This window comes from Python bivittatus, unplaced genomic scaffold, assembly GCF_059951505.1.
Source record: "Python bivittatus isolate LINGU-HERP-01145 unplaced genomic scaffold, Pbiv_v1 ctg000020_np1212, whole genome shotgun sequence".
Taxonomy (NCBI): Eukaryota; Metazoa; Chordata; class Lepidosauria; order Squamata; family Pythonidae; genus Python; species Python bivittatus.
In genome coordinates, this window is record NW_028277030.1 from 77,834,176 (window position 1) to 77,859,442 (window position 25,267).

Consider the following 25,267-nt stretch of genomic DNA (forward strand, 5'->3'; position numbering starts at 1 on the left):
ATACCACAGGTGATAGTGGAGTCAACCAGCTGTAGCCCGCAGGAAGAAAAAAACCCTAGAAATTCAATCTGCTGCTTCCTCTTAAAGCACAGAATGAATTGGGAACTAACCAAATTATAAATCTCCCCAAATGTTGGAAATGCAAAATGTCAAGACACCTAAAGCACAAGGTTTTCCAGAAATACCCTGCATGTATTTATTGTCTAAATTAAACATGAATTAAAATGGAAAGAATTAGGCACGTGATCACAGCTGAGGAAACTTTAATGACAACTTCAGCCTGCAAGTATTTTTTCTGCTTTCCAGGATTAATGAAATTGATTTATGGAACATGATTAAAAGACACTGGTTGAAGTTTCTTTTGGGTACTGCCCCAAAATCCCATGAAATCAAAAATTAGAATGATCCAGCATATCAGCAATTTTAAGAGGCAAACTTTAGTTGTCTACTAACTCCACCCCCACCTCATCTGTATTACTAGTCATTGTTTCATTGACTATCAATAGTATGTCCAACCCTAATTACAGGCATTTTGGAACTAAGTTTTCTTCCATGGCATGTGGAGAGCCACAGAGATGACCTTGGAGAAAATATGCAGAAACAAAAACAAAAACATGCTTTAAGCCCAGGAATTGAAGAAAATATTAAAAAACAAAAACAAAAACCCTCAAATTGGCTCTCCCCCCTAAGTCCCTGGTGTATACGAGGGAGGGAAAGGAAAACATAGTCAGGCTTTCAAGATTCTGTTACTATAGCTTATTTCAAGAAAGGAGTGTTTGAGTCAAACCTATGGAGTCTGTTTCCTGCTCTGGCAGTTGAGGTGATCAAAAAGCCAGGATGGTGGCTTCAATTCCATGGTCATAGCCACCATCTTGATTTTTTTTTTAATCCCCCCACCCCCCATGTGGATACCTCTACATGGCAATATCCAATTACAGCAATTTTATACTGTAGTTTCAAACCTTGAGCTACTATTCAATTTTTATAATGAGAGATCATATACTTGTGCATGTATAGCCATTTTATAGTTTTTTGCTATTTTGGAAAACCTTAATTTTTTTAATGGTTGCAGGTACAAGTATGGGTAAAATTCCATTAAAATTCAGTTTTTAACAGAATGCTTACCTGGAAGCCATGGTTGTATATTATTTTAGAAATGCTGATCTATATTCTGTAGCTGAAATATTGCTGATGGGGGTAAAGCTGTAATTGTTGTCCCTGTTTTTATATCAGACCCCATACTTGAAGCCAGTCACGTCAATTTGGTACATGGGACAGAAAATTATGTAAGTGCCTCTTCCGTTTCCTGGATCTAAAAATAGTAGCATATACAATCAAGTTGCTACCCTTTTGTGGCATCCAAAATCAGGAGCAACCTCACTCTGTGTAATGATGGGACTAACCCTGCTTTGAAATAAGCCCTGATGAAGCCAATCCATTTTACTTCTGAGCAGCATACACGTACAGGCCTGGAGTGTTAAGTCTTTCAATGTGTGCTAAGCTGCTTGAAGTTTTTTCACTACCAAACTGGAGCATATTAAACTAAGTTCATCTTGCCACATTGAAGAGGAGTACAACCAACTGAAGACTTTTTCATATCCACCTATTATAAATCATTCCGACTGTGTCTCAGGATAACCATTTTTCATTCAAGACCAAGCATCTGTAATGGAAGCAGAAAGGACGGTTGCCAGAAACAAAGTGTCTTTATTGTTCTTGACTAGAGGATTTCCACACAGCTCTTATTCATGGAACTGGATATGTTCTGTGAGAATTGTCTGACATACTGCAAAGAAACAGCAAAAGATATATGGCCCTCTATTGTCCTTGTTCTCCTGTTACATGATGTGCAGTTCTTAAAGATACCCTCTTTCATGAGATACACAATCCTAGATATCATCTGAGGTCCATCAGTTGTCTAACAACAGCAGTCTGTCGGTATCTTTTACAAATACTGTATGTTTGGAAATAGAAGTTTAATGCTTTTCATGCGTACGGCAGGGCAGTTTGTTCCACAGTGCTATCTCACTGTTACTTATAGTTCAGTGTTGTCCAAACTTGGCCACTTTAAGATGAGTGGACTTCAACTCCCAGAATTCCCCACCCAGCAGTTGATATCACAATGAAGCTCTAATTGGATGTCTCTGATTGGATGAAGCTCTGTCAGGATGTCAGAGGCCTGCCTTTCAGTCCAGTGGGAGAAGATAGTTGTTTCCAGGCTATGGGACACACTTTGGCCCCACTCTTTCAGTGCTTAGAGAATACACATCTTTTCCACCAGATTTTTAAGGATGAGATGATTTTTGTACTTTAATTTGTGGCTTTTAATTAGCTTCAGCTGGTCCAGAATGCAGCAGCATGAACAGCAATGGACATACCTTGGTATGCCGATATAACACCTCTGCTTCGCGAGCTGCACTGGTTGCCATTTGGTTCCAGGTGCAATTCAAGGTGCTGGCTGTTACCTATAAAGCCCTACATGGCATAGGGCCTGATTACTTGAGGGACTGCCTCTCTCCCATAACATCTGCCAGGCTGATTTGATCCTGCAGGATTGGCATGCTCTGGGTTCCTTCAATTAAACAATGTCATTTGTCCGGACCCTGGAAGTGCACCTTCTCTGTAGCAGCCCTACCCTCTGAACAAGGTTCCCCATGAGATCCGAACGGCCCCCATGCTGCTGTTGTTTAGAAGAACTGTGAAGACCTGGCTCTTCGCTCAGGCCTTTGGTGAGGGACAGTGAGACCCCTCATTTCATCACACTTGCCATCTTTTTTTTCTTTACTTTTTATGGTTTATTGTAATTTCTTTAATTGTTGTGAGCCACCCAGAGTTGTTGAGAGTCAGATGGCATACAAGTTTAATACATTATTATTATTAATTATGTTTTTAACTTGTTTACATTTTGTTTTTTTAGGCTCTATATCTATATCTACATGCACACACACAATTATTTATTTAATTATGTCCTATTCTCAGAGATTCCCTAGACAAGCCCCTGCAGTTTTCTTGGCAAGGTTTTTCAGAAATGGTTTGCTATTGCCTCCTTCCGAGGGCTGAGAGAAAGTAACTGGCCCAAGGTCACTCAGCTTGTTTTGTGACTAGGCAGGACTAAAACTCACAGTTTCCCAGTTTCTAGCCTGATGCCTTAACCACTACACCAAACTGTCTATATAAAAGTATACTGCTCTTCTAATGCCAATACATTACCCAAGGCATTTTACAACATTTAAGATCAATACATTTAAAATTTTTGAAAGACAAAGCCAAAAACTTAAAAAAAAACATGGACAAAGCAAAACAAAGTTACAAAAATAATTACAAAAATATCTAATTAAAATTATAGACAGGTAGAGGTCAGAGGTAATATCTTCTCCAATTTATTTGCTGTAGGAGATAATATCTTCCTAAAAAGGAAATAATTGGTAAAATCCCAGTGGAGAGAATGCCCTCTTGGCCTTCCAATGTGAAGAGTTCCAGAATCTACATATGGCTCCTGGAAAAGCTCTTTCTGTTGTTTCAAACAGGTCTCTTACACAGGTAGGGTTTAGGGAAGGGCCTTTCCAGAATTTGGAGGAAGTGACTAACTATAGGTAGTCCCCAGTTTAAGAAATAATTCCATTCCCAAGGTCTGTCCTTAAGTCAAATTTGTATGTAAGCTGGTACAGAACCATGTTTGAACTGTGCCCAGAAACAAACTGATATCCAGAGCAACCCTTCCAGGACTGATATCATATAAATCCAACCTGCAGCCATCAGATTCTTGTAGATGTAAGGCATACCTGGGTACCTCTGTTCTCTGGCTCATGTCCAGTTAGTTAACCTCACAGCTTGATAAGGGATGAAGGGAAATATTTAAATTCATTTTAACTGTATTTGTATATCAATCTGATTAATTCCGCTTCATAGCGTTGTAAGCAGCCATGAATATTGCAGAGGGTCTACAAAAGCAGACCAGAAATGTTATATAAATAAATTAATGATCTATCCAACTGTCTAATTTTGCTCATGCACACTAGCTAAAATCACCAGGAAATTCCCATTGAGATTATTGAATGTTCACCAGCACCTAGATGACGAAGGGGGCACAGGAGAAAGTATAAGCCTTGGTCTATTTCAATTCTGGAAGGTTTGTCTAAGGATAAAGATCTTCAATTTCCTCTTAGATTGTTGTTTTAATGACTTCTTGTGCATCTAAACAAACAGCTATTTTCTGTGACTGAGTAATGAAAGAGTTGTACCATTTGTTTATCACACCATTAAAAAAACATAAAGTGCAGTTCTCCTAAACTATATTCTGTTCGAGCTTTATTGGAATAAAGAGGCATGAATAAATATTGTAAAGAATGGGCATTACACAATAGTAATTATTTATAACTGGATGTGTGCAATATCACTGTCTATTCTCACTTCCAACTGCTTTGATGTATTGCAGCTTTTCTGCTTCCAGCTGAACTTGTAGTATATTTATAAGTACGGCTATGCAATGCTTTGTTTTTTATTCCAAAAAAATGCTTCAGAGTGAATGTGTCCAAACCTTCTACCTATCTGCATCTTCTTAAAGTAACTGCATCTTTCCCCAGGATCACTTGGGAAAAGACACAGCTGCTTAAGAAATTGCAGACCCATGACATGTTTGTGCCCCCACGCACTCCGAAAGACCTTTTCATAACTGCAGTAAAAGCAATGCACAGCCCTATTTATAAAGCATCTTGTGAAATATCTCAGCAATGTCTTGGAATATTATGTCTTTGAGCAAACTAATATACTGTGAATCATTATATTTGATAGTAAGAGGGGAAATTATGGGTTTTGTTAAGGTTAGTTAGATTAATGTCTTTTTAAAGCATTGATATCAGGTCAGAAATTAATTGCATTTCACTATGAGTTATTAGTCACTAAAAACTTTTGCAATATTCAGCACCATAAAGAGTTTTCTGCTGAAGACTAGTGGACCTGCCTATTCCCCAATCAGATGCTCTTCAACTGTGTTGGGCTTTAACTTTCATAATCCCTAGTTTGCATCGACAATCACTGTGACTGCAAGTCCTGCACAGCTGGAGAGTACCAGGTTGTGAAGGGTTAGAAAGGGCAAAAATTGTACATTTTACTCTAGGGACTTTGGGGCAGAAGGTAGCATAGCTTCTGTTGACTTGACAGCCATACTGGAGGTTTGCCTAGCATGTTGAGGGCTGCCCTCTAAGATGGGTGGAGGCAGGACCCAAAGAAGGTGTGGCCACATTTTATATCTGTAGTTTATTTGTAGTTTTATTGGTAACGTTTATTTTGTATTTTTATTTTGCTCCCATTTTGTAAAATAAAGGGGCTTACAATAACATTAAAAAAGAAGCTGCAGCTTTTTTCATTGTCAACAGAGGGCGATTTGAGAGAGAGAGACTTTTTTTGGCATTAGAGAACTGGTTACAAAAGGACTAGAGGGAATGTGACCTTGAGGAGCACAGCGTCCTCTCTGTGATGAGGAGGAAAGCTGCATTTCCCTCCTTTTGGAATGGATAGAAAGAGCTATGGGCTTTGAGAGATTAATGACAGGTTGGGAGAGGCAATGTGGGTTGTTTGCAGGAAATAAGGTGAGAAGTAATAAGAGTGCAAAACAGATTGGAAAAAGAGACAGAAAGAACAGGAAATACAGAGAAGGGAAGTTCACTAGCGGGAACATAAAAACAGGTAGATAGGGGTGGCAGAGGCCAAAAAGGTAGAAAATTATTATTGGGGACAAGGCTTGGAGATGTTGAGGGCAAGGGAACACTGCACTTTTTGCTGTCCTATCAAAAAATAAAACCAAATCAAACCAAACCTGGAGCAATACCATCTTTTATGGGTCGAAAACAATGCAAATCGAAGAAAAAGAAACAAACAAATAGTCCTGAAGTAATGAGTAACTCTGATGTTCTCGCCTTTGGCACCATGCTCTGCTCTTTGATCTTTTCTGATCTGTGAATTGAGATTTCTGCCAAAAAAAAAGAAAAAAGAAACGGTTGCTGAAACACTAAGGTCCTATTTGTTCCACTTGAGAGATGAAAATACAGTCTCGTGTTTACACAACACATTAAAAGGCCAAATAGCTAGTAACATTTTTTTTTTTTTGCTAGCTCCTTTGTCAGTGCAAAAATGGGATAGTCTTTTAGTTTTGTTTCAGTTTGATTGGAGAACTTATTGCTTGGCAAGTACACCACTGATCCCAAGTTTCAATCATATGTGATGCTTAGTAGTGGAATGGTATACAAGGAGTAGCTTGTTATTTGATGTAATAAATCCTTGGCAGTGTTGGAACTCAGTTGAACAGTTATGTATTAATAGAACTTTGTGCAAGCAGAAGATGCAAGAGGAGGTGAACATTTGTTCCAATGTGAGCTGGGGAAAGTATTCTCCAAAACAGGGAAAAGTTAATGGTATCAAATGAATTCTTCCTTCCTCCCTAGTTATCATCCCCTCTCTTCAGCCCTCCACCCAGACTCAAATTCTGCTCTGAAGAGCAGATTTGGGGAGGTGGATTGTGATGGTCTGTAGTGGAGAAAAAATGAAGTCCCGTTCTGCAAGAGAAAATCCACTCAATTTTGCTGAGAAGATCAACCTAAAAAAATATTATTTCTATATTTAGATTTATTTATTTATTCAATTTCTATGAATATCTCAATCTCAAACAAGTGACTCTGGGTGGCAAAGAATCATAAAATCAATTAAAACCAAGTACAAACACAATACAAAAAATAAATATATATAGCAGCCAAGAAAAATCATAACCCTAGATGTTAATATAACCAGGAGACGGGGCCCTTATCACACTTGAGGCCCCAGGCCCGGGAACATAACTAGGTCTTCAAGGCCTTACAAAAGGCCAACAGGGTCGAGGCCATCCTAATCTCTGGAGGGAGAATGTTCCGGAGGACAGGTTGGCTAGCTAGCTCAGCCCCACTAGCTCAGCCCCACCCAAGAACTCTTTGCAAAGGGACTGCTTTGGTCCCCACCCCCTTTTTGGAACCCGAAGCCAACTCCAGCCCTGCCCAAGAGCTCTTTGCAAAGAGACTGCTTTGGGTTTTCCCCCCTTTTTCCACGGCTGAAGCCAGCTCCAGCCCTGCCCAGGAGTGCAGCGAAAAGGGTGTTTTAGGACGCTGCCATTGAGGGGCTGCCTTTAGCATTTTTTTTCCCTTTTTCTGCAGCTGAAACCAGTCCAGCCTGGCCCAGCAGCCAGGCTGGGCACGCCTTGACAGCAGCGGGAGCAAGAAGATGGCAAGGTCAGCTGGGGCAGCAGAGCGCAGGGTGGCAGGGGCCAAAAAGGCATAGATGGGGGGAGATAAGTGGGTTGGGGGAGTTGTAGAGCCCCTGCAGTAGTAAGTGTGGGTGGGCTGCCAAGTGCCTGAATTTTGATCATGTGATCACGGGGGTGTTGCAACAACCATAACTTTGGGCACCGGTTGTAAGTCACTTTTTTCAGTGCGTTCGTAACTTTGAACAGATGCTGAACAAATGGTTGGTAAGCAAGGACTACCTGTATTCAAACTTGGAGAATGGGTATTAATAGCACCTGCATTTCAACAATGTGAGTGTAAAATTATACAAATAAGATCAAAATCCCCTACCTTTGCATATATATTGAAAGGGATCTAAGGATTGTGAAAAATGAAAATGTTGAACCACTTTTAGCTAATATAAAAAAGGCTAGTTCCGTTTTGGAAATCCTTGAGCCATTGAAAATAAAACTGTCAATATTATCATTCTTTTGTACAAATCAATTTGTACTGTGTTGGGAATGCACTAAAACCTCAGTTTTATGGCCCAGTTAAGAAGAATGGATGCCTATTAAAGTCATATGTCAATTAAATCCAAATTTATATAATTGGTGTAGTTTGCATCATTTGTGTGGATTTATATAATTTGTGTTGTGTAATGATGTGAATAAATGCAAAGAACATTAAATATATCAGTTGCCTGGACTGTGTCATAAAAAAAATTGGATAGTGTTTGTTATTTGGGGATGAACTCCAAATCAAAGTTTGATCCATTACATCCAAAGTTTGTTGGATGGGGTCTGTAAAATCAAGATTTTACCATACTATATGTAGTATCCAAACAGATGTACAGCTGGAAAAAGCTGAGAAAAGGGCTATTGAAAAGATCAAGGGGTTTGACTATGAAGAAAGGTTAGATAATGTTTTGACTTAGAAGAAATTAGGGCTACCATCTAGTAGTCATCCAGATTGTTGCAGCCCAAGTCTGGTAGCCAGAGAAAAAAGTCAAATAAAGAGAGACGTTATAGGGCAATATAAAATTATGCAAGACATGGAAACATGGTTTATCGACTTCTAGGGGAGGTATGGCAAACTGAAGATGGCTCCGCAAAAGAGGAGCTGATGACTGCAGCAAAGATGGAAACTCTCTGGATAAGGAGAGGACAGGAGATTGTCCACATGTGCTCAGGATGGCTGTTCCTCATGAGGAGACTGCAGGACAGCAGTTTTCCATGGGTTTGAGTGCTGGGAGACAAAGGGATTAGCCATCTTGCTCACAGTGGCGGAGCCTTTTAAAGGAAACCTTACTTTCTAATCACTTTGGAATGACAAATTTGAAAAGTCATTGGGTAAGTTTATCTTCAACTCTGAACAAAAGAAAAATTAATTATAAGCTTAAGAACTTAAAGAATTTGAAATAAACAGCAAAAAGCTAAATAAGATTTTGATCAACGAAAGTTATAAATGGATTAAGGGTCCAGATAAATTTGGAATATTAACTTTTACTATAAGATTTTGGAATTAACTATAAAAAATAAATAGCTTCTCATGGAAAACAGACTTATTTTGGCTATCCTGGCTATTGCAAGCCATAACAAAGATAAGTTACTTTATGATTTTAGAAACTGGGCACTAGAGTGGACTAAAGATTCTAAGCAGAAGGGAAAAAAATACAAGCCTGTTCTTGATGTCAGTTAATACTGGGATTTACAAAATGACACAAAACGTTATCGGAAACATTAAAGGAGATTGAAGAATGGACCCAGAAATTAGTAACTACAACTTAGAAATTAGTAACTACAATACCAACACTGTCAATAATGATATCTGCTTCTATGGATAGACTATGTCCAAAAGATGTTAATGAAGGAATGACAGATGTGGAACAAATTTTATCTTACAAGACAGAGAAAGTACTGAAAGTGGAACTACAAATGACAGGCCAAGAGAATGATTTGGAAGAGGACACTTTACTGGATATACAAAAGAAACTGGCTGAAGTTTTAAAAATTAAAAGGGAAATATAAATGATAAACCAAGAGAATGACCTGGAAAATGTTTTCTTATTGGATCTACAAAAGAGGCTTGTTAAAGCCTTGAAGAAATCTGCGATGGGATAAAGAAGAATTGAAGAGAAATAAAATCCTCTGACAATATTTGATTGAATTAAAGATTAAGACTGTTAGGAGTAAAAGGAAGGACTAAAAAGTTGGTTTATTTGATCAAGGTGAAAATAACACATTTTTTTGCAAAATTCTGGCACCCCTTAGTGGGCTTTTTGCTGACACTAGGATTGAAAAGTTGATGTTTTATAGATTTGCTTATAGATAAGGGATGGGCTTTGAGATGAAGAGATATCTGTTTGTAACATAGGTGGTGAAGAGTTACTAAATTTGTTTATACTTGAAGGTTGGAAGTAACTTCTTTATGTATTTCTTTTCTTTTTCTTTATTATATTCTTTTTTCTTTTTTCTGCACTTTTTATTCTTTTTTTCTCTTCTCTTTCTCTAAGTTTAGTTTGTATTAGTTTTTACTATTGTAATAAAAATTCTTAATAAAATTATATTTTAAAAAAGACCATGGTTTATCAATGACTGCTAGACATTCTGATCATATGCTATTTCCCATATTGGAGACTGTATGCCTCTGAATACAATTTACTAGGGAACCAAGTGAAAATTGCTATTATATCCCTCTTCAGTTTGATTTCTCAGAATCATCTATCTGGACTCTGGGATCAAAACACTCAGATTAGGTAGGTCTGTGTGTCTAATTCAGGAAAGCTCTTTTTCATTCTTATTCAACTAGTAAGTCCTATGAGGCACATGTGCTTTGATGTTGATCAGCCCTCACTTTGGCCACCCCCAAAGCAGTATATGGTTGTGAGGGTAGTAACATAGTTCTTACAACAGAGAAGCCTGATAAAGACATTCAAGCTTTTATCCAGAAGAAATATCATGAAATAGTCTCTGCTTGGTAATTAGAGGAAGCAATTGACTGTCATGGAAGATCAAGTGAATATTCACATCATCAGTGAAGTAATACAAATTAATTGAAGTCACTAAGTGCTTCACAACTTTAATTTTGATTGTCTATGAAGCAATAACTCTGGGTAACTTCTGAAAATCAACTCATACGTGCCCAGCACAGACGTTGTTGGGGCTGTTACTGCTATGAAGATGGAATCTCCTCTCTGGATGTTCTACAGGGTTAATGCATTAATACAAATCTACTGTCTAAACAGGCTGAACAAGATTGCTCTGTAATCTTTTCCTGTGTCCTTAAATTTGTCCACACCATCAATATTTTGCCATTTTCTCAAATAAATCTCTTCACTTTCCTTCTGAGAATAATTTGTGTGCAAAATAAAATGATCCACTATAAAAAATATTCTTTCATAAGGCAAGCTGAATTCAAAATAGGCTTGTCACTAGTTTAAGCTGCATTTCAGGTAAGTGCTGACAATCTCACATGAATCTCTGAAAAGAAATCTACATTCAAGCATTAGTTAATGCTGACAGTTGCATTTAGGTAACTGTTAATATTGACTTGAGATCACCACACTGGCATTTGTCATAGAAGCGGAGATGCTGAGATAAAATTTCAGAGAGGTCATTGTTTATATTTACTGCAAGAAAATGCATATATGGCATCATTTGATAATAATAGGACTAACTACATTTTTACAGGTAGGAGTGTTTACTCTCAGGCATCCATCTATCCCTCATTCAAGGGCATGACACCATCTACCAATATATTGAATCACCTTATAAACAAATCTCATTCTCTGTGTTGTGCAAATTAGACAATATTGGTTAATTATGGATAATTGTTAACATTTGTTTAGCAATTTTTGGGATGTGGTGGCGCAGGGCTTAATGACGCTGGAGTTTGCCGGTCAGAAATGGTCGGCACTCCAGTGATTCGGGTCCGACTCTGCGGGACAGGGTGAGCTCCCGTCACTCGTCCCAGCTCCTGCCCACCCAGCAGTTCGAAAGCTATTCCACCGCGAGTAGATAAATGGGGACTCCCGTTTAGACGGGAGGAACCAGCGGTGCTGCACGGGGGAGCAAAATACCAGTGCTGACTGAACTCTGAATGCAACCGGCACGAACGATGATTGATGCAAGCGGCGAGAAAGATCTATGGAGGAGGAAAAGCCCGGATGACCCCCTAGCAACCACTGCTGGTCACATAGTATAATACATAGCTCTGTAGATTTGTAATTGTAAGAATTTTTAGTCACTGTTAGGAGTATATACTTTGTGAGCCTCCCAGAGTTCCCCATTGGGGGGAAATGGGCGGAGAATAAAGCGAATGTATAAACAAATAAATTTAAATAAACTCTCAGCACCAATAAAAAAATAAATATTTCAGCAATGATTTGGGTTGGATCCTCTTCTGGGCTATGGCCTCAATCCTAAGGAAGTTCAAAATATCATCCAGTGTACTGTGCTTTCCTCCCATCCAGGAGGGGGCACAAAAGTAGGCTGGAATGATTGGCTTTGTCCTCATAGCATGTCTCTTCTCTGCCTCAGCGGTATTAACTTAAGAGTTAGCTATGGAGCAAGTTAAGGTGCAGCAGAAAAAACATCCACCAATCACTTCCCATGATATGCGCTGGGGAAGGCAGCAAATCTTGGCAGATAGTAAGAACACAGTCCTACGCTATATATGATTTGAATTGTTTCTTCTCTACAGGATAGAGAAGAAAATATGTCATTTCTGCAGAGATAAGTTCTGTATGTTCCTCTTCCTCTTCCTTCTTTTCCTCTTTCAACTCTGGCAGGAATGTTAGGGCTGATAGAATCACAAGAGCCCAAAAGGTGGAAAATGTAGAATATAAATGACCTCTGTCAATATACTCCTTAGGTCTATATTGAAACTAATTTTATTTTGATGCAATTTCCACCCTTCCAAGTTTTCTAGTAATATTACAGTAATGTCTGACTAGACAGTTTCCATTTTATCAGAAGTGCTTTCTATTATATTTATTTATTTACTATGGATTTTAAAATTTATAACATCTTGTGCATAACTTTTGCAGTTGGGAGGGATAAAGCTATATATAAAAATAAAGACATGATGCCAGTAGAGGCGAATATATGTAGCTCAGGGCTGAACTGTGGAGTCCTTGGGATTCTCTGAGCTTGGTTGTTTTCTTGCAAATGTTTCATTACCCGGCTAGGTAACATCTTCAGTGCTAAAATGGGATGGGGTTTGCTCTCTGTTTATATACTGTGGCCTACCTTGCCAGTGCTGGTGGGGGTTTTGTTTTGCTCCTCTGGTAGTTCCTTGATTAGCATATGTTTACTGCTTGATTGTGTGCCTGGTGGTAACCTTTGCTTATCTGGGTGATTGCCGGGTTAGGGTTTAGATTGCCTCACCAGCAGTCATCACCCAGATAAGCAGAGATTACCACCAGGCACACAATCAAGCAGTGAACAATACCCTAATCAAGGAACAACCAGAGGAGCAAAGCAGAACCCCCATCCCCACCAGCACTGGCAAGGCAGGCGACAGTATATAAATAGAGCAAACCCCATCCCATTTTAGCACTGAAGATGTTACCTAGCTGGGTAATGAAATGTTTGCAAGAAAACAACCAAGCTCAGAGAATCCCAAGGACTCCACAAAGATGTGATGGTACTGCTGATGTTCATGTAGTGATATTCCATGTTAGGAGCTGCAGCAACAATGACTACATTCTTGGAAGAGGGGAATTTTCTGGTTTTGAAGATATAAAATCTTGTGTTAGTGATACTGGCATAGTCTTTTTGTATTGTTGGAAGTAGTTGGTAAGCATCATATTAGTAATCTTTACAATAATCTTGAATCCTAGGAAAAGATTACTCCATATTGCAGCTGTGTGTGTGTGAGAAAGACAAGAATAGTGGTTTGTCCAGGAACAGCTAAATGAATTCATGCTTGATTTATATATTTGAAATGTTTATAAGCTGATTTTCAAGTCCAAGCTTTCATGACACAACATACAGAAAGGAATTTATTAGGCTCACCAGGAAAATATAGTGGTATTATGAGAAAGCTGTTGGAAGGTCACATAAGCCTCACTGTATATCTCCATCTGTTTTTTATTTAATAAAAAAATAAAGGTTGAAGTGGATCAGGGCCACACAGGATGTGTAAGGGGAGATTTAATTATTCCCTCTCTAGCTATGAACCTTCCAAATGTTAGTGCCTCCCATCTGGCACTTGGAGATTTATTAGTAATTCCTTGTGTACGTGTTTGTATGTGAATTTCAAGAGACCTGCATTTGGGGAAAAAAGGATTACATCTCCAGGCATGCCACAATCCCCATTTGGTTTGGACTGCTAGACTGACTTTTGAGTTAAAAAATCCTAAAATAGATGGAATAGGTACTGTCCCAAGAAAAGATATAGCTGCTTTAAAAGTCGCAAACAGGTGCTGTGTTGGCCCCCACACTGGCCCTGCTTAAACAGGCCTTTAAAACTTGGCTCTGTCCCCAGACTCTGAGTTAGAATGGGCAGTAGACCCTTGCAGGATGTTTTGGTCCTTTAACTGATTGTTGATTTTCTCTAGACTTTCCTTCGATGATATATTTTCTGGTTTTTGTGTGTGTTTTATTGTACTTTGTAAGCCGCCCGGAGTTGTAACAGATTGGGGTGTCATATAAATCTTGAATCTCATAAATGCCACAAATAAATAAATGTTTGTATCCCTGCATGCTCTAATCCCTTTCTATATACAGTCTATTCTTGTTATTCATGGATTCTTATTTGTAAATAAGAATTTACAAATTCTACTTGCTAAAATTTATTTGTAACCCCAAAATCAATACTTGCAGAGCTTTTGCGGTCATTTGCGGACACGCGCAGAGTGCTGAAAAATTTGAGTTGAGCTGAGGTTGAACAAAGTGACACTCTGCCGTCTCATACTGTAAATAACTGTCCTGTATTTCCCCTGGGACCAATGATTCAGTATTTGTGACTTTATAGAACATAACTACAGTACCGCAAATAATGAGAATCGACTGTATTTAATAGACTGTGAAGCATTGCATGGCTTCACTACATACTTAGTAGAGTCTGCCATTTTGATCCCGAGCCACATAGAACCATTAGTACTTCTAAAAAAAAGGCAGTCCTAAAGAGAAAACTCTGCATTTTAAAGACCAAATGTAATTCAGTTGGAAAGAAACTCCAGTTACTTGTAGTTACCACCAAAAGGTTTCTCATGCTCATCAGGATAACCAAGTTTACAGGTACACATATGGGTCTTCTGAAAGCCAGTATGGTTAAGGTGCTGGGCTGAGAGTGGGAAGGCCCAGGTTCTAGCTGTCCTTTAGGCACAGAAGCCAGATTGGTGGCCTTGAGCCAGTCAATCCCTCTAAGCCCTAGTTATTGTCAGCTTCCATGATAAACCAGCTGAAAAACAAAACCCATCGTCGCAACATGCATTGATTGTTTCACTGTGTGAACTGCAGAGGGCACAGTGCAAAGGAAGAGGACACTACAATCAAGTGGGCAAATGCTTGGAAAAAACATACACACATATGGGTTTTCTGTATACTTTGTAGTTTGAGTATGAGTAAAAAAGAAAATTAAATTTTTAGTATCTTCAGTGAAACCAGTGCTGTTGGTTTCATTTTCACTCCCTGCCTCTTAATTTTTTGAGCTTTTTTGCTTTATATTGTTATATTCATACTGAATTCCTTCATAATGATTTTGTGTATTACTGTTCTTTTAAAGACAGCATCTGCAAGATGGAATTCAGACAGAATCTGGGACCAATCAAATTTTATATCTAATTATTATGGTAGAGTTTTACTGCATAATTGAAGCTGCTTATTTGTGGTTTCCCTTCCAATGATGAATGAGATTGGAGAAAAAACTGCCTGGCACAGTTTTGTAACTCATCATAGCTAGCAAGCTAGATGCTCTCTGTATATGTATGTGTCTCTGAATGAGAGAGAGTTTTCCATTGAAAAATTATGAGCGTTCAGCTTACGGATTTACATGATATTTTAGCAGATCATTGTAGAAATAACTTGAGTACGATATGTATTCCAGTGCGTAAGCTTTAGCCTTTTTTATAGCATGGAAGCCCTGAGTTGGACCCTAACTCCCTGTAGATGTCCACAGGCAGGAGAGAATAAGAGGCCAGTGAAAAAATATATTGCATTGTTGCAGTGCAAACTTATTTGTGTGCAACATCGCAACACAAGTATGAAAGGGCAGAGCTTGCATCATGATGTTACAAAACACATTTCATCATCTTGGCATTGCTGTGATTAGGAGCAGACTAAAGACTGGCTGTCTTTGTCACTTTAGTGGAATAGAACCAACTATGATTCAGTTTTCCATTGATGGAAATGAAAAATCCTATTCCTTTCACCGAAGAGTTATAATCCTGCAGCTTTTTATTCTTGCAAAAAAATCATTTTAGATATTAATGGAGCAGGATAAATATGGTAATCTTTACTTGATTTTTGAAATCAGTGTATTCTTGTTTAAAAGGGAATAAAAATCTATAGCATGATTCAATGTGAAACGTCCTGCATTCAGATCAGAATGTCACATTTGATGCTTTTTGCTCTGGAGAATACTTAAGCATGTTTTCTTCCCAACATACACGTAAGTTAAAATGAGAATAGCCTCCTTCCCTTCCCTTCCCTTCCCTTCCCTTCCCTTCTCCCACCTGGACATAATGTATAATAAAGGTACTGCCATGTAGTTATTTTCATACTTACTGAGTTCATAACCTTATCCTTACTTAGTTATAGTATATATACTAGCCCAGAATGGAAACATGAAAGTGTAGAATCTCACTTATTTGGGTGCAGGGCCTATGGAAATGCTGGGAATAAAGGCTGCTGCACTCTACCTTCACATATTAATAGTTGATCAGCAATGCCCCAGTGATTTCCCCTCCCCCCAAGGGTTCATAAAATTTCACTCATAGTTTCAGCTGCAAGGAAAAGGAAATTCTTTTAAAACATCTGTAGTCTTGTTCTAAAATAGTTCTCTCACATCTGAAATTATAAAGTTTAGCTAAATAATCACATCAGTTGTTTTCAGGTTTGTCGAAGTGAAAAAGAAAATCATTTAGGCAATTTAATGTGCAGTTATTTGTTTATTTTTAAATTGCGACATTATGTGAGAGAGATAATGAGAAAGTGCATGGAAAGGTCTATGGCTGGGCACATTACTTAACAATGTTCCTTTCTTGTAAAAGCAATTAAGAGTTTTGTGACATGTAAAAGACTACAGATGGATTATTGCATGTTCCATGCATCTAACGAAGTGGACTGTGATGACAATTTGTGCAATGTTATAAGTCCTTAAGTGTTCACAAGGCTCCTTGTTTGGTAGAAAGAGACTACCATGATTAGCCTCTGGTAAGAACTCTTTCTATAGTTGTCTTTAATTTAAATAGTCACTTTGTGTGAGATGGGCGGCTATATAAATACAATAAATAAATAAAAATAGTGTTTCACTTAAAACTCTTGAAGTGAAGCTAAAATAAAGTAACTTAAATTCTTTAACTGCAAACATTTCCCTTAAACATATAGGAGACATGTCTTCCCTTGAACTTTGTTCTAAAAGACTTTCTAGTTAGTTCATACCGCCTTAAATAAGTTGACCCAACACAGAATGCTGAAACTCAAGTGAGGCTTTAGGACTGTGTGTGTGTGTTTTTTTTTAAAGGCATGTTGTACTGGTATGATAGTTCAGGGTTTCCTCTATCTCTTTGCTGCCCTCTACTGGTCCTCAGGATTTTTTCAGTCTAGATGTGGTGGTCCTACTTTAGTCGAGCATGTCAACAGACAGGAGGAATTAGAAGAATTGGTCCAATGCTGCTTCCAGTCAGTCTTCTCCATCCTAGGCCATCACCATTCAAAAATACCTGTTTCCTTTTGCCTACTGTTTCCAGGATGCGTAGGGCAACATATCAGCTGCTGAAAACCCACATTGGTGGACTGATTCTTAAATCTCCATTTTTCATGAGGTTCCTGTGGGTAATCTTTTGAAAAACACCCCTTGAGGACTGAATACTCTTCTAGTCACAACCACCATGGAAATATAAGCAACATAATCAAATCCATTTTCTGAAGCTCATAAAACATAACCATATGACTCATGAGAATATTTTTGGAAAGAGCGTATTCTTAACAAGGAAGTATATGTTTGAAAAGACCTAAGGAGAGGAACAAGTTGCTCAGTAAACCCTTTTGGCAGCTATTCTGTCTCAACCAGGTTATTGTTCTCAGCTGTCCCACCACTTCATATTTCATATTTCAAATGCTATTAATAAATACACCATTGGTAGTAAAGGAATAAGTGGATACAGAAACTCTCTTTGGCTCACTGTATTATTGCATGTATCAAGAGAGGTATAAAGTTAGATCATTTTGATCTTCTGTCATAAATGATTTGTTTTTCTGCTTTGTTGCAAAAAATGCAGCTACTTACACTTGAACAGAGCTCATTAATTTGCCTTACATTAATTACATTGTGGGTTATTATTCCCCGTTATGTACATCATTATTCAGCAGTTTGCTCTTGTTTAGTTTTTGCGCTATTTTGTAGGCATTAAGCATAAATGCCTGCTGTGGATATCTGAATTGATGCACGGGCAGTTTAAAAAATCATGGCCCTAAATATACCATATTCTATTTGTTGATGTTTTGCACATGTTCCTCTTTCAACTCTGAATTCATTTGTAAATGTTATGATGTATCAAAACCAAAAAAGAGCATCTTCTGAGAGCGTAACTTAGTCTAACATTTGAAAACTGGGTGCTTGAGACTGCTGTATCTTAAGGATATGCTGGCTGGGAAAACTCAGACTTGGAGACCCAGGCCAACTTTTGCATCCTCTAATAAAGATTGTTGGGCTCCTCCCCCTGAGTGCTGTGGGGCCCGTCATTCATTTGACTCTTCTACTGGGGCTTCATAGGTCCCACAGAGGCTTCTCACACTGAGACCTGCTGATCCCACAGCATTTTATTATTTTTAGATTTTTTTAAGGTTTGTTGTGTCTCCCCAGTACATATACATTGGTAAAACACCACAACCAAACAACAAACAAATATGAATAAAAAAAAATGAAAAAAGTGTTGGGCTGAAAATATCTTTCTGAATTTTTGACTCTTCCCTTTGAATTTGATGGAAAAGAAATTGCTTTTGTTATTTTTCTCTATCTTAAGTAGTGAGTGGGGCTTAGGCTCTTCCAGTAGTTATGAGCTGGCTGAAAAGTGTGTTTGTGCATGTCCTGTCTTCCATTATGGCATCATCTCTTTACAGATCTGCAGCCTTCCTTGATTTCTATGTTTTATTTAAAACCCAAGAGAAAACGCAACATGGAACCTTCTCCCATGAGACTTTTTCAGAGCTGGAAGCTTCAGTGGCGATGGAGGATATAGAGTGCCACTTTACAACAATAAATAAAGCTCAACAATCCAGTCAAACTAGAGGTTTCTTCTTGGAAACTTTCTGGAAAGGCCATATGATGTTTCATGATTATGTAGTCAGTCCAGGCAATGCCAGATAAGAACAAAGGCTAAATATAAAGCACCCAGCACTGTTATTAATATATTAGCCTGCCGGTCGGCCTGCCTGCCTGCCTGCCTGGTGCTCTCTTGGTTACCACATTCATTTAAAGTGCCATCTCTATCCACCTCTGTCAGAATCTGGCTAAGTTTTCTTTGGAAGAGATGAATCTTGGCCAAAATGAAAAGGTGGATACAAAGTCATCCTACCAGAGTAGAAGTAGAATGAAGCAGAATCTTGAGAATCTACTTATCCCTAGAACGGAAAGGATGAAGCCTTTCTCTCCCTACCCCCAATATTCCCAATATGAATCAGAACCCTGTGGGTGCTATTATATTAAAGGGATACCTACTCCCCACCCGCATTACAGCTATTTTCCTGCAATATTTCCTGCGATATTTTTTCCCATTTTAGAGAGCAGTTGCATTATTTTATCAATGTGTTTTGTCTTCTTCCCAGGTCTCATTAAATGCAGCAATACTTATTTTCAAGTTTTGAGCCTAAACCAACAATGGATTTGTTCTACAGTCCCTCGTCATGGTTAAAACTACTTGGTTTTGTAAATGCTTGTCTTAATGTGGGTAGCATTAACTTTTGAAATAAACAGTCCGTTCTGATCATACAAATTATTTTGCAAATAGCTCAGCAGCCATTGAGCAAATGACAGATGTTAAGCCTTGCCATTTCTGTCAGGAGAGAACACACCACCAAAAGGAAGATGATTCTGAATTTCAAGGTGCCCCCCCAAGAACGATAGTGAGAAAAATGATTGTAAACCCACTCAAAAATCCTATAAACTACAGGTAGTCCTTGCTTACTGACCACTTGTTCAGCGACTGTTCTAAGTTATGAAGGTGCTGAAAAACAAGACTCATGACTGATCCTTGAATTTGCGGCCATCACAGCATCCATGTGGTTGTGTTCATAATTCAGGCACTTGGCAACTGGTGCACATTTACGACAGTTGCAGTCACGTGATCGCCATTTGCGACCTTCAAAGCTGGTTTCCCACAAGCAAAGGCAATGGGGAAGCCAGGAGGGAAGATTGCAAGTCATGATCACATGATGTTGCACTTTACGACTGTGGGTGATTCGCTTCATGGCCACAGCCAGAACTGACATTGTAAGTTGGCATAGTCACATGATGTCGGACTTAACGACCGCACTGCTTAGTGGCAGAGTTCCTGGTCCCTGTTGCGGTCGGTAAATGAGGTCTGTCTGTACCCAGCTCCCTTACCTTATCAGCTCAGTAGACAACTCCCACCACAATCAATCCTGGCAACCCCCAAAACAAGTATGTAACATATTTGTATGTTTACAAATATGCACATTCAAATATGCACCAAACTCAAAAAAAGGCAGGAGCCCCAAAAACAATTACAATGTATATTAACTGAAATAATAACAACCAGGTGCCAATGAATCAAGGGACCTCATTGTAAAATTAATGGATGCCTATCTGCACAAACCATTATTTCACACACTAGCTACTATTCTGTCACACATATACACACATAGAGGAGATTGTAAACACAAGGACACCTATGCCTTCATTCTCTGTCATAAGTCCCATTGAGTTCTGAGACTCTTACTCCTGCATAATTAAGTTTTTGATTTTGGGACCTGTTTAAACAATGTACTAGTCCTTTTCTTTTGTTTTCCCCCTCTATATATAGAGATTGAGTAATTGCAGTGAACAGCCTCTCCGTCCATGGAAACTCCAGTGACTGAGGTTCTGAATTTACTTGAGTCCTGACTTGGATGGACAATACTATGGACAGAGAAGGCTTTCATTCTCTTCACGGGAGGGATCCTTATCCTCACTACCAAGAGGGCAGATCTAAAGACAGGGAGGGTGCTCCTTGAAGCAGAGGCAGTAGTTTCTCCCCCACTCCTCTTCTCTTTCAGCACTTGCTTGTCTTTGCATTTCCTACCCATTCCCTTGCTTTCAGAGCATCTTTCTTTTTTCCCCACATTCTCAGTGAATGTATGGTGACTCCCCCTGTTCCTTTTGGTAAATATGGTGATTTTGATGATTTCTCAAACATGTTATAATCAGTGTCATTTATGTAAAGTTGCTAAGGGAATATGACAAAGGAGGAAGCTTTGGGTCTCTCTCCCCCCCCCCCAATTTTCTGAGGAGTAGGGGAATTATTGTTCACCTTCTGCTAATTTTGCTTTGGTAAGAGCACTACATTTTGGGGCAGAACTGATTTGAAAATAATATTTGATATTTGATCCCTCTTTGCTGTTGCTAGCTGCAGAACCTGTTGTTGCTACAACAGTTCTAAAAGGAAGATAGCAAGCTGTGACTGTCTCAAAAAAGAAGGGTTGCTCCCAAATCTTCACAGTAGTGGACAGGCATCCCATTCCATTCCTTGAAAAATACTCTTGGTCAGTTATGGAGAGAGCAATTCATCCTCCTTGTTCTCCTCTTCCTCATTAATATCCAAACATTCCATCCAGGAAGGATCACAAGATGGCAAACACAAAAATAAAATAAAAACAACAAAACCATGTAAATATTAAATAATACAGGGGTCAAAATATGTACATGATAGTAAAATCTTCATTACAATGTTCACAGCGAAATTCTATCATCCTGGTTTTACAGGATGCTTATGAACTTTTCATGGATGCTCCTTGCACTTAGGAGTTGCTACTTCTGAATTCCCGATGCTGGGCATCAACTGGTCCCTGGTCTGCCCCTACCATGGGACACCTCATAATTAGGGTTCCTGATGATGACCTGATTTGGGTATGTACTCTAAAATCAGTATCTTTTGATTTGGGAAAATAAATTATATTAACCCAACTGACTCAAACGTAGGAATTCATCACTCATTTCAGCAACTGCATTCAACTGTGCTGCACAAAATGACGATTTCAGCAAAACTCTTGACTTCAAAGTGAATCTTTTCTCATATATCTTGATATAACTGCATTTTTAAAAAAATCCAGTCATCATGCAGGTCTTTTTAAATGGTTAAGAGATTATGAAATTACATTTGTGGTAATCTATAAACTCTTCTGCCACAGCATTGATTCCAACTTCAAAATCATTATCAGCTTAAACATCTGCTTCTTTAGCTAGTCTTCTGTAGGAGAGTATAATACTGCTACATTACATGATTGGCTGCACAAATAAACTTTCTGCATGCATTAGCTAGCCTTTAACTTAGAGCTTTTATGTAGCAATGCTATTCCGTTTCAAATTTCAGAAGATGTGTGAGCAGAGTTTCATTGCTGTCTCATGAAAACTGTCACTACATGAACACTCAGACCTACACACTTACCGTTTCACTTGTTCTCAGAAGCATGCTTGTATTCAGATTTGTAGAATTTGTGTAGGATCTGCCTCTCTATACTCAGGTATGTGGCTTGCTTGCTTGCTTGCTTGCTTGCTTGCTTTCTTTCTTTCTTTCTTTCTTTCTTTCTTTCTTTCTTTCTTTCTTTCTTTCTTTCTTTCTTTCTTTCCTCCAGTTCAAATTTAAATTAGGTGGGACAAGTAAAAACTACAAATAGATCAAGACTTCAGATTCAAAATAATGTTTGAAATAATTTTCAGTGATGATATTTAGAAATGTTATAGCAATTGTATGAAAAGTTACAGATATGACCAATGCCATGTTGTGATTCCTATGCTATCTTACAAGAAAATATAGGACTTTATTGAAAATGTATGTTGTTAAACTGTGCCCTGCACAATTGGCAAATGTTACGTTGCATACATAACAGATGTTTTTTGTCATAATTCATAACATTATTTTAAAACTATTTCTGATTATCAGTGCAATCCTGTGCATGTAGATGTATAACTAAACAGGCAGATCCTAGAGTACATAATAAAAATCTTCTTTGAAATAATCTAATTTGATTAATTCAAATTGGCTAACTAAAATTTGTATATTTTAGTATTAGAAAAAAAGTACAATTTTTATCAGCTTTTATACCACTATAGACATTTATGAATATAAAAGTACAGAGTTATCCATTTTTAAAAAATGGGCTGGAACAAAATAGTTATTTTTATAGAGTTAAGTGTATGATATAGTAAAATAAATATTCTAATTCTCTTGTACCTTTAATTACTTCTTATTTGAGTGTACCAAAATCTGTTTACATCAATATTTCCAAAAGTTTAATTTTTGTAGATTGATCTCTGAACTAAATGTGCAATAGGGAGTTTAAAAAATCCAGATGAGTATTTTTTGCTAGATTTCTCTTCTTTTTCATATAGCTAATGTGCAGTGATGTGAGCAATCCATGCTTACTTTTCATTTTTATATATTTTACTTGATTTTAAATTCACATCAGAGACACATGCTAATAATAATGATGAGGCAACAGCAAGTTTAACTTATCTTTTAAAAAAAAACACTTTGTGCTGTAGCTAAATAACAGGAATCAGGATAACAGCAGCAAGCAAGTATGTTTGCGTGCCTTTTCTCCCAGATAGATACAGTCCACCCTTTCATTTCTGTTCGGTGGAATTTGATGGTCTGTGGCTGGCTGCACACATGAGCAAGTGGACCTGCACAAACACACTTTGCCATACTGTATCTCTGTTACACTGTAGTCCTACTCAGGGTCATTGCACTGTACACATTACATATTTCTAGCAAACATGAAGATGGACAAAACAAGGAGTCTAGATAAGCAGAGATAAATTGGAGCCAGCCTATTACTATATACAATGTAAGTGGACTGAGCTTTGAGTTAGCCCCTTTCTAGACTTTTCTCCTGTGCCTGTTTTTGACTGCTGGAGCCACATATAGTGAAAAATTAAAGGACTAGAATAGTGGAACAATTATTTGGTCGAGATCCAGAAGTAATTGTTTTGGGAGTGATGTTTAAACCAATGTCAGGGAAAGGCAAGAGTACCTGGCCAAATGCCAGCACCTTTGTAAAGCATATTAGCTCAGATGAAAAGTTAGACTCCGAGACAGAAAGAGAGAGCGAAAGAGCTCCTCGTGCTCACACTCGCCTCGCTTGTGTCTTCTTCCTGGCTGGGATAAGCTTGATACATAGATGGTTGCATAACTTGGCTAAGGAGCCCACTTTTGCCAAATGCTTCAGCTCGATTTCTGCTCCCCTTCCAGGTGGATGGCCAGCTGCTGATTCCTCTTCGAGCAGGAAACCTAGATGTGCGACGTGTTCACTGCCACTAACAATGACCATGACCCTTCACACAAAAACCTCCGGGGTTGCCTTACTGCACCAAATACAAGGCAACGAATTAGAGCCTCTTGCCAGACCACAGCTGAAGATTCCTCTGGAACGACCGATCAGTGAAATGTATGTGGACAGCAGCAAGACTGGGGGGTTTAACTACCCAGACGGCGCTGCCTATGATTTTGCCACCGCTGCTCCAGTGTACAGCTCCACCAGCCTCAGTTATGCCCCTACGACCGAATCATTTGGGTCCAGCAGCCTGGGAGGATTTCATTCCCTGAACAACGTTCCTCCAAGCCCTGTCGTCTTTTTACAGTCGGCCCCCCAACTTTCGCCTTTTATTCATCACCACAGCCAACAGGTACCTTATTACCTGGAGAATGAGCCGAGCAGTTATGCCATGAGAGAAGCTGCTCCCACAGCGTTCTACAGGTAAATCGTGTCATTGCTTTCTTAAAAAAAAGAAATCCAGTATAAAAAGAGAGTTAAGGCAAGGAAGGGGGAAATACAGGGTTTGAGCGGGTATGCCTTCAGGATGGTTGAGTCACCGCTGAATAATTAGACATTGTGTGTTGTAAATCAAAATCTCTGTTATGACTATTGGGTAACCGTGGCTGCATATGCTAGAAATGAAATGCTTATGAAAAACAAGTCAGATAGTCGACAGAAATGTGGCCTGGGGAAAAACCAAAACAGAAGCCCCAATACTGAGTTACAAAAACAATAAACTGAAGCAAAACAAAAACTCCCCGAAGTGGAGACGCTAGGAAACTAAAATGAACGATGCAAACCACAGGTTTTGGCTGCTCTCGGTCCAGTCTGTTCCTGCAGCTGAACTTGTAACCCATTGTCGGAAATATTTTGTTCCTTGTCTGCCTTTATATTGCATTGATTGACTCTTATATAAAATGTTCAGGACACCTGATGATTCACCTTTTCAAACAGTTGTAACTGACTTAATGAAATCATAAAAAAGCCTGTGGAAAGTATACTTAAGGCTTTGGAATGGAAAGCTATGCATTTATGCACAGAGAGAGAAAATCTGTGTTTGAAAATAGTGTTTTCCAAATGTATTTTCTCTATAACTCACAGTATATCTCCTTAACCAAGGAGTTAAGACCTGATTTCAAACACACACACGTACACACACACTTTTAGGAAAACAAGGGGGAGTAGTAGATCAGTATTCTAATAGGCCTGCAGCTGTAAAGAGGCACTGGGGCTCTTTGAAGTAGGTGGCTGCTACAATGGTGTTGAGATAATAAAACCAAAACATAGGAAGCGTTGTTTCACTCTGTCAGGTTTATAATT

The 25,267-nt window shown here is 38.6% G+C and overlaps 1 protein-coding gene across 6 annotated transcripts in view; it reads left to right on the top strand.

Moving 5' to 3' along the window:
- The window catches only part of ESR1 (estrogen receptor 1), a 209,219-nt gene that overhangs the window by 50,510 nt on the left and 133,442 nt on the right, over window positions 1-25,267 (top strand). For 5 of the 6 annotated variants that reach the window (XM_088142122.1, XM_088142129.1, XM_088142136.1 and 2 more), the window contains exon 2: window positions 23,884-24,388. In XM_088142122.1, coding sequence (XP_087998248.1) covers window positions 23,955-24,388 — 434 coding nt within the window. In that variant the 5' untranslated portion in view covers window positions 23,884-23,954. Of the gene's footprint in view, window positions 1-22,037; window positions 22,154-23,883; window positions 24,389-25,267 lie in introns of those variants that run through there. The other variant, XM_088142144.1, reaches the window with a different exon arrangement.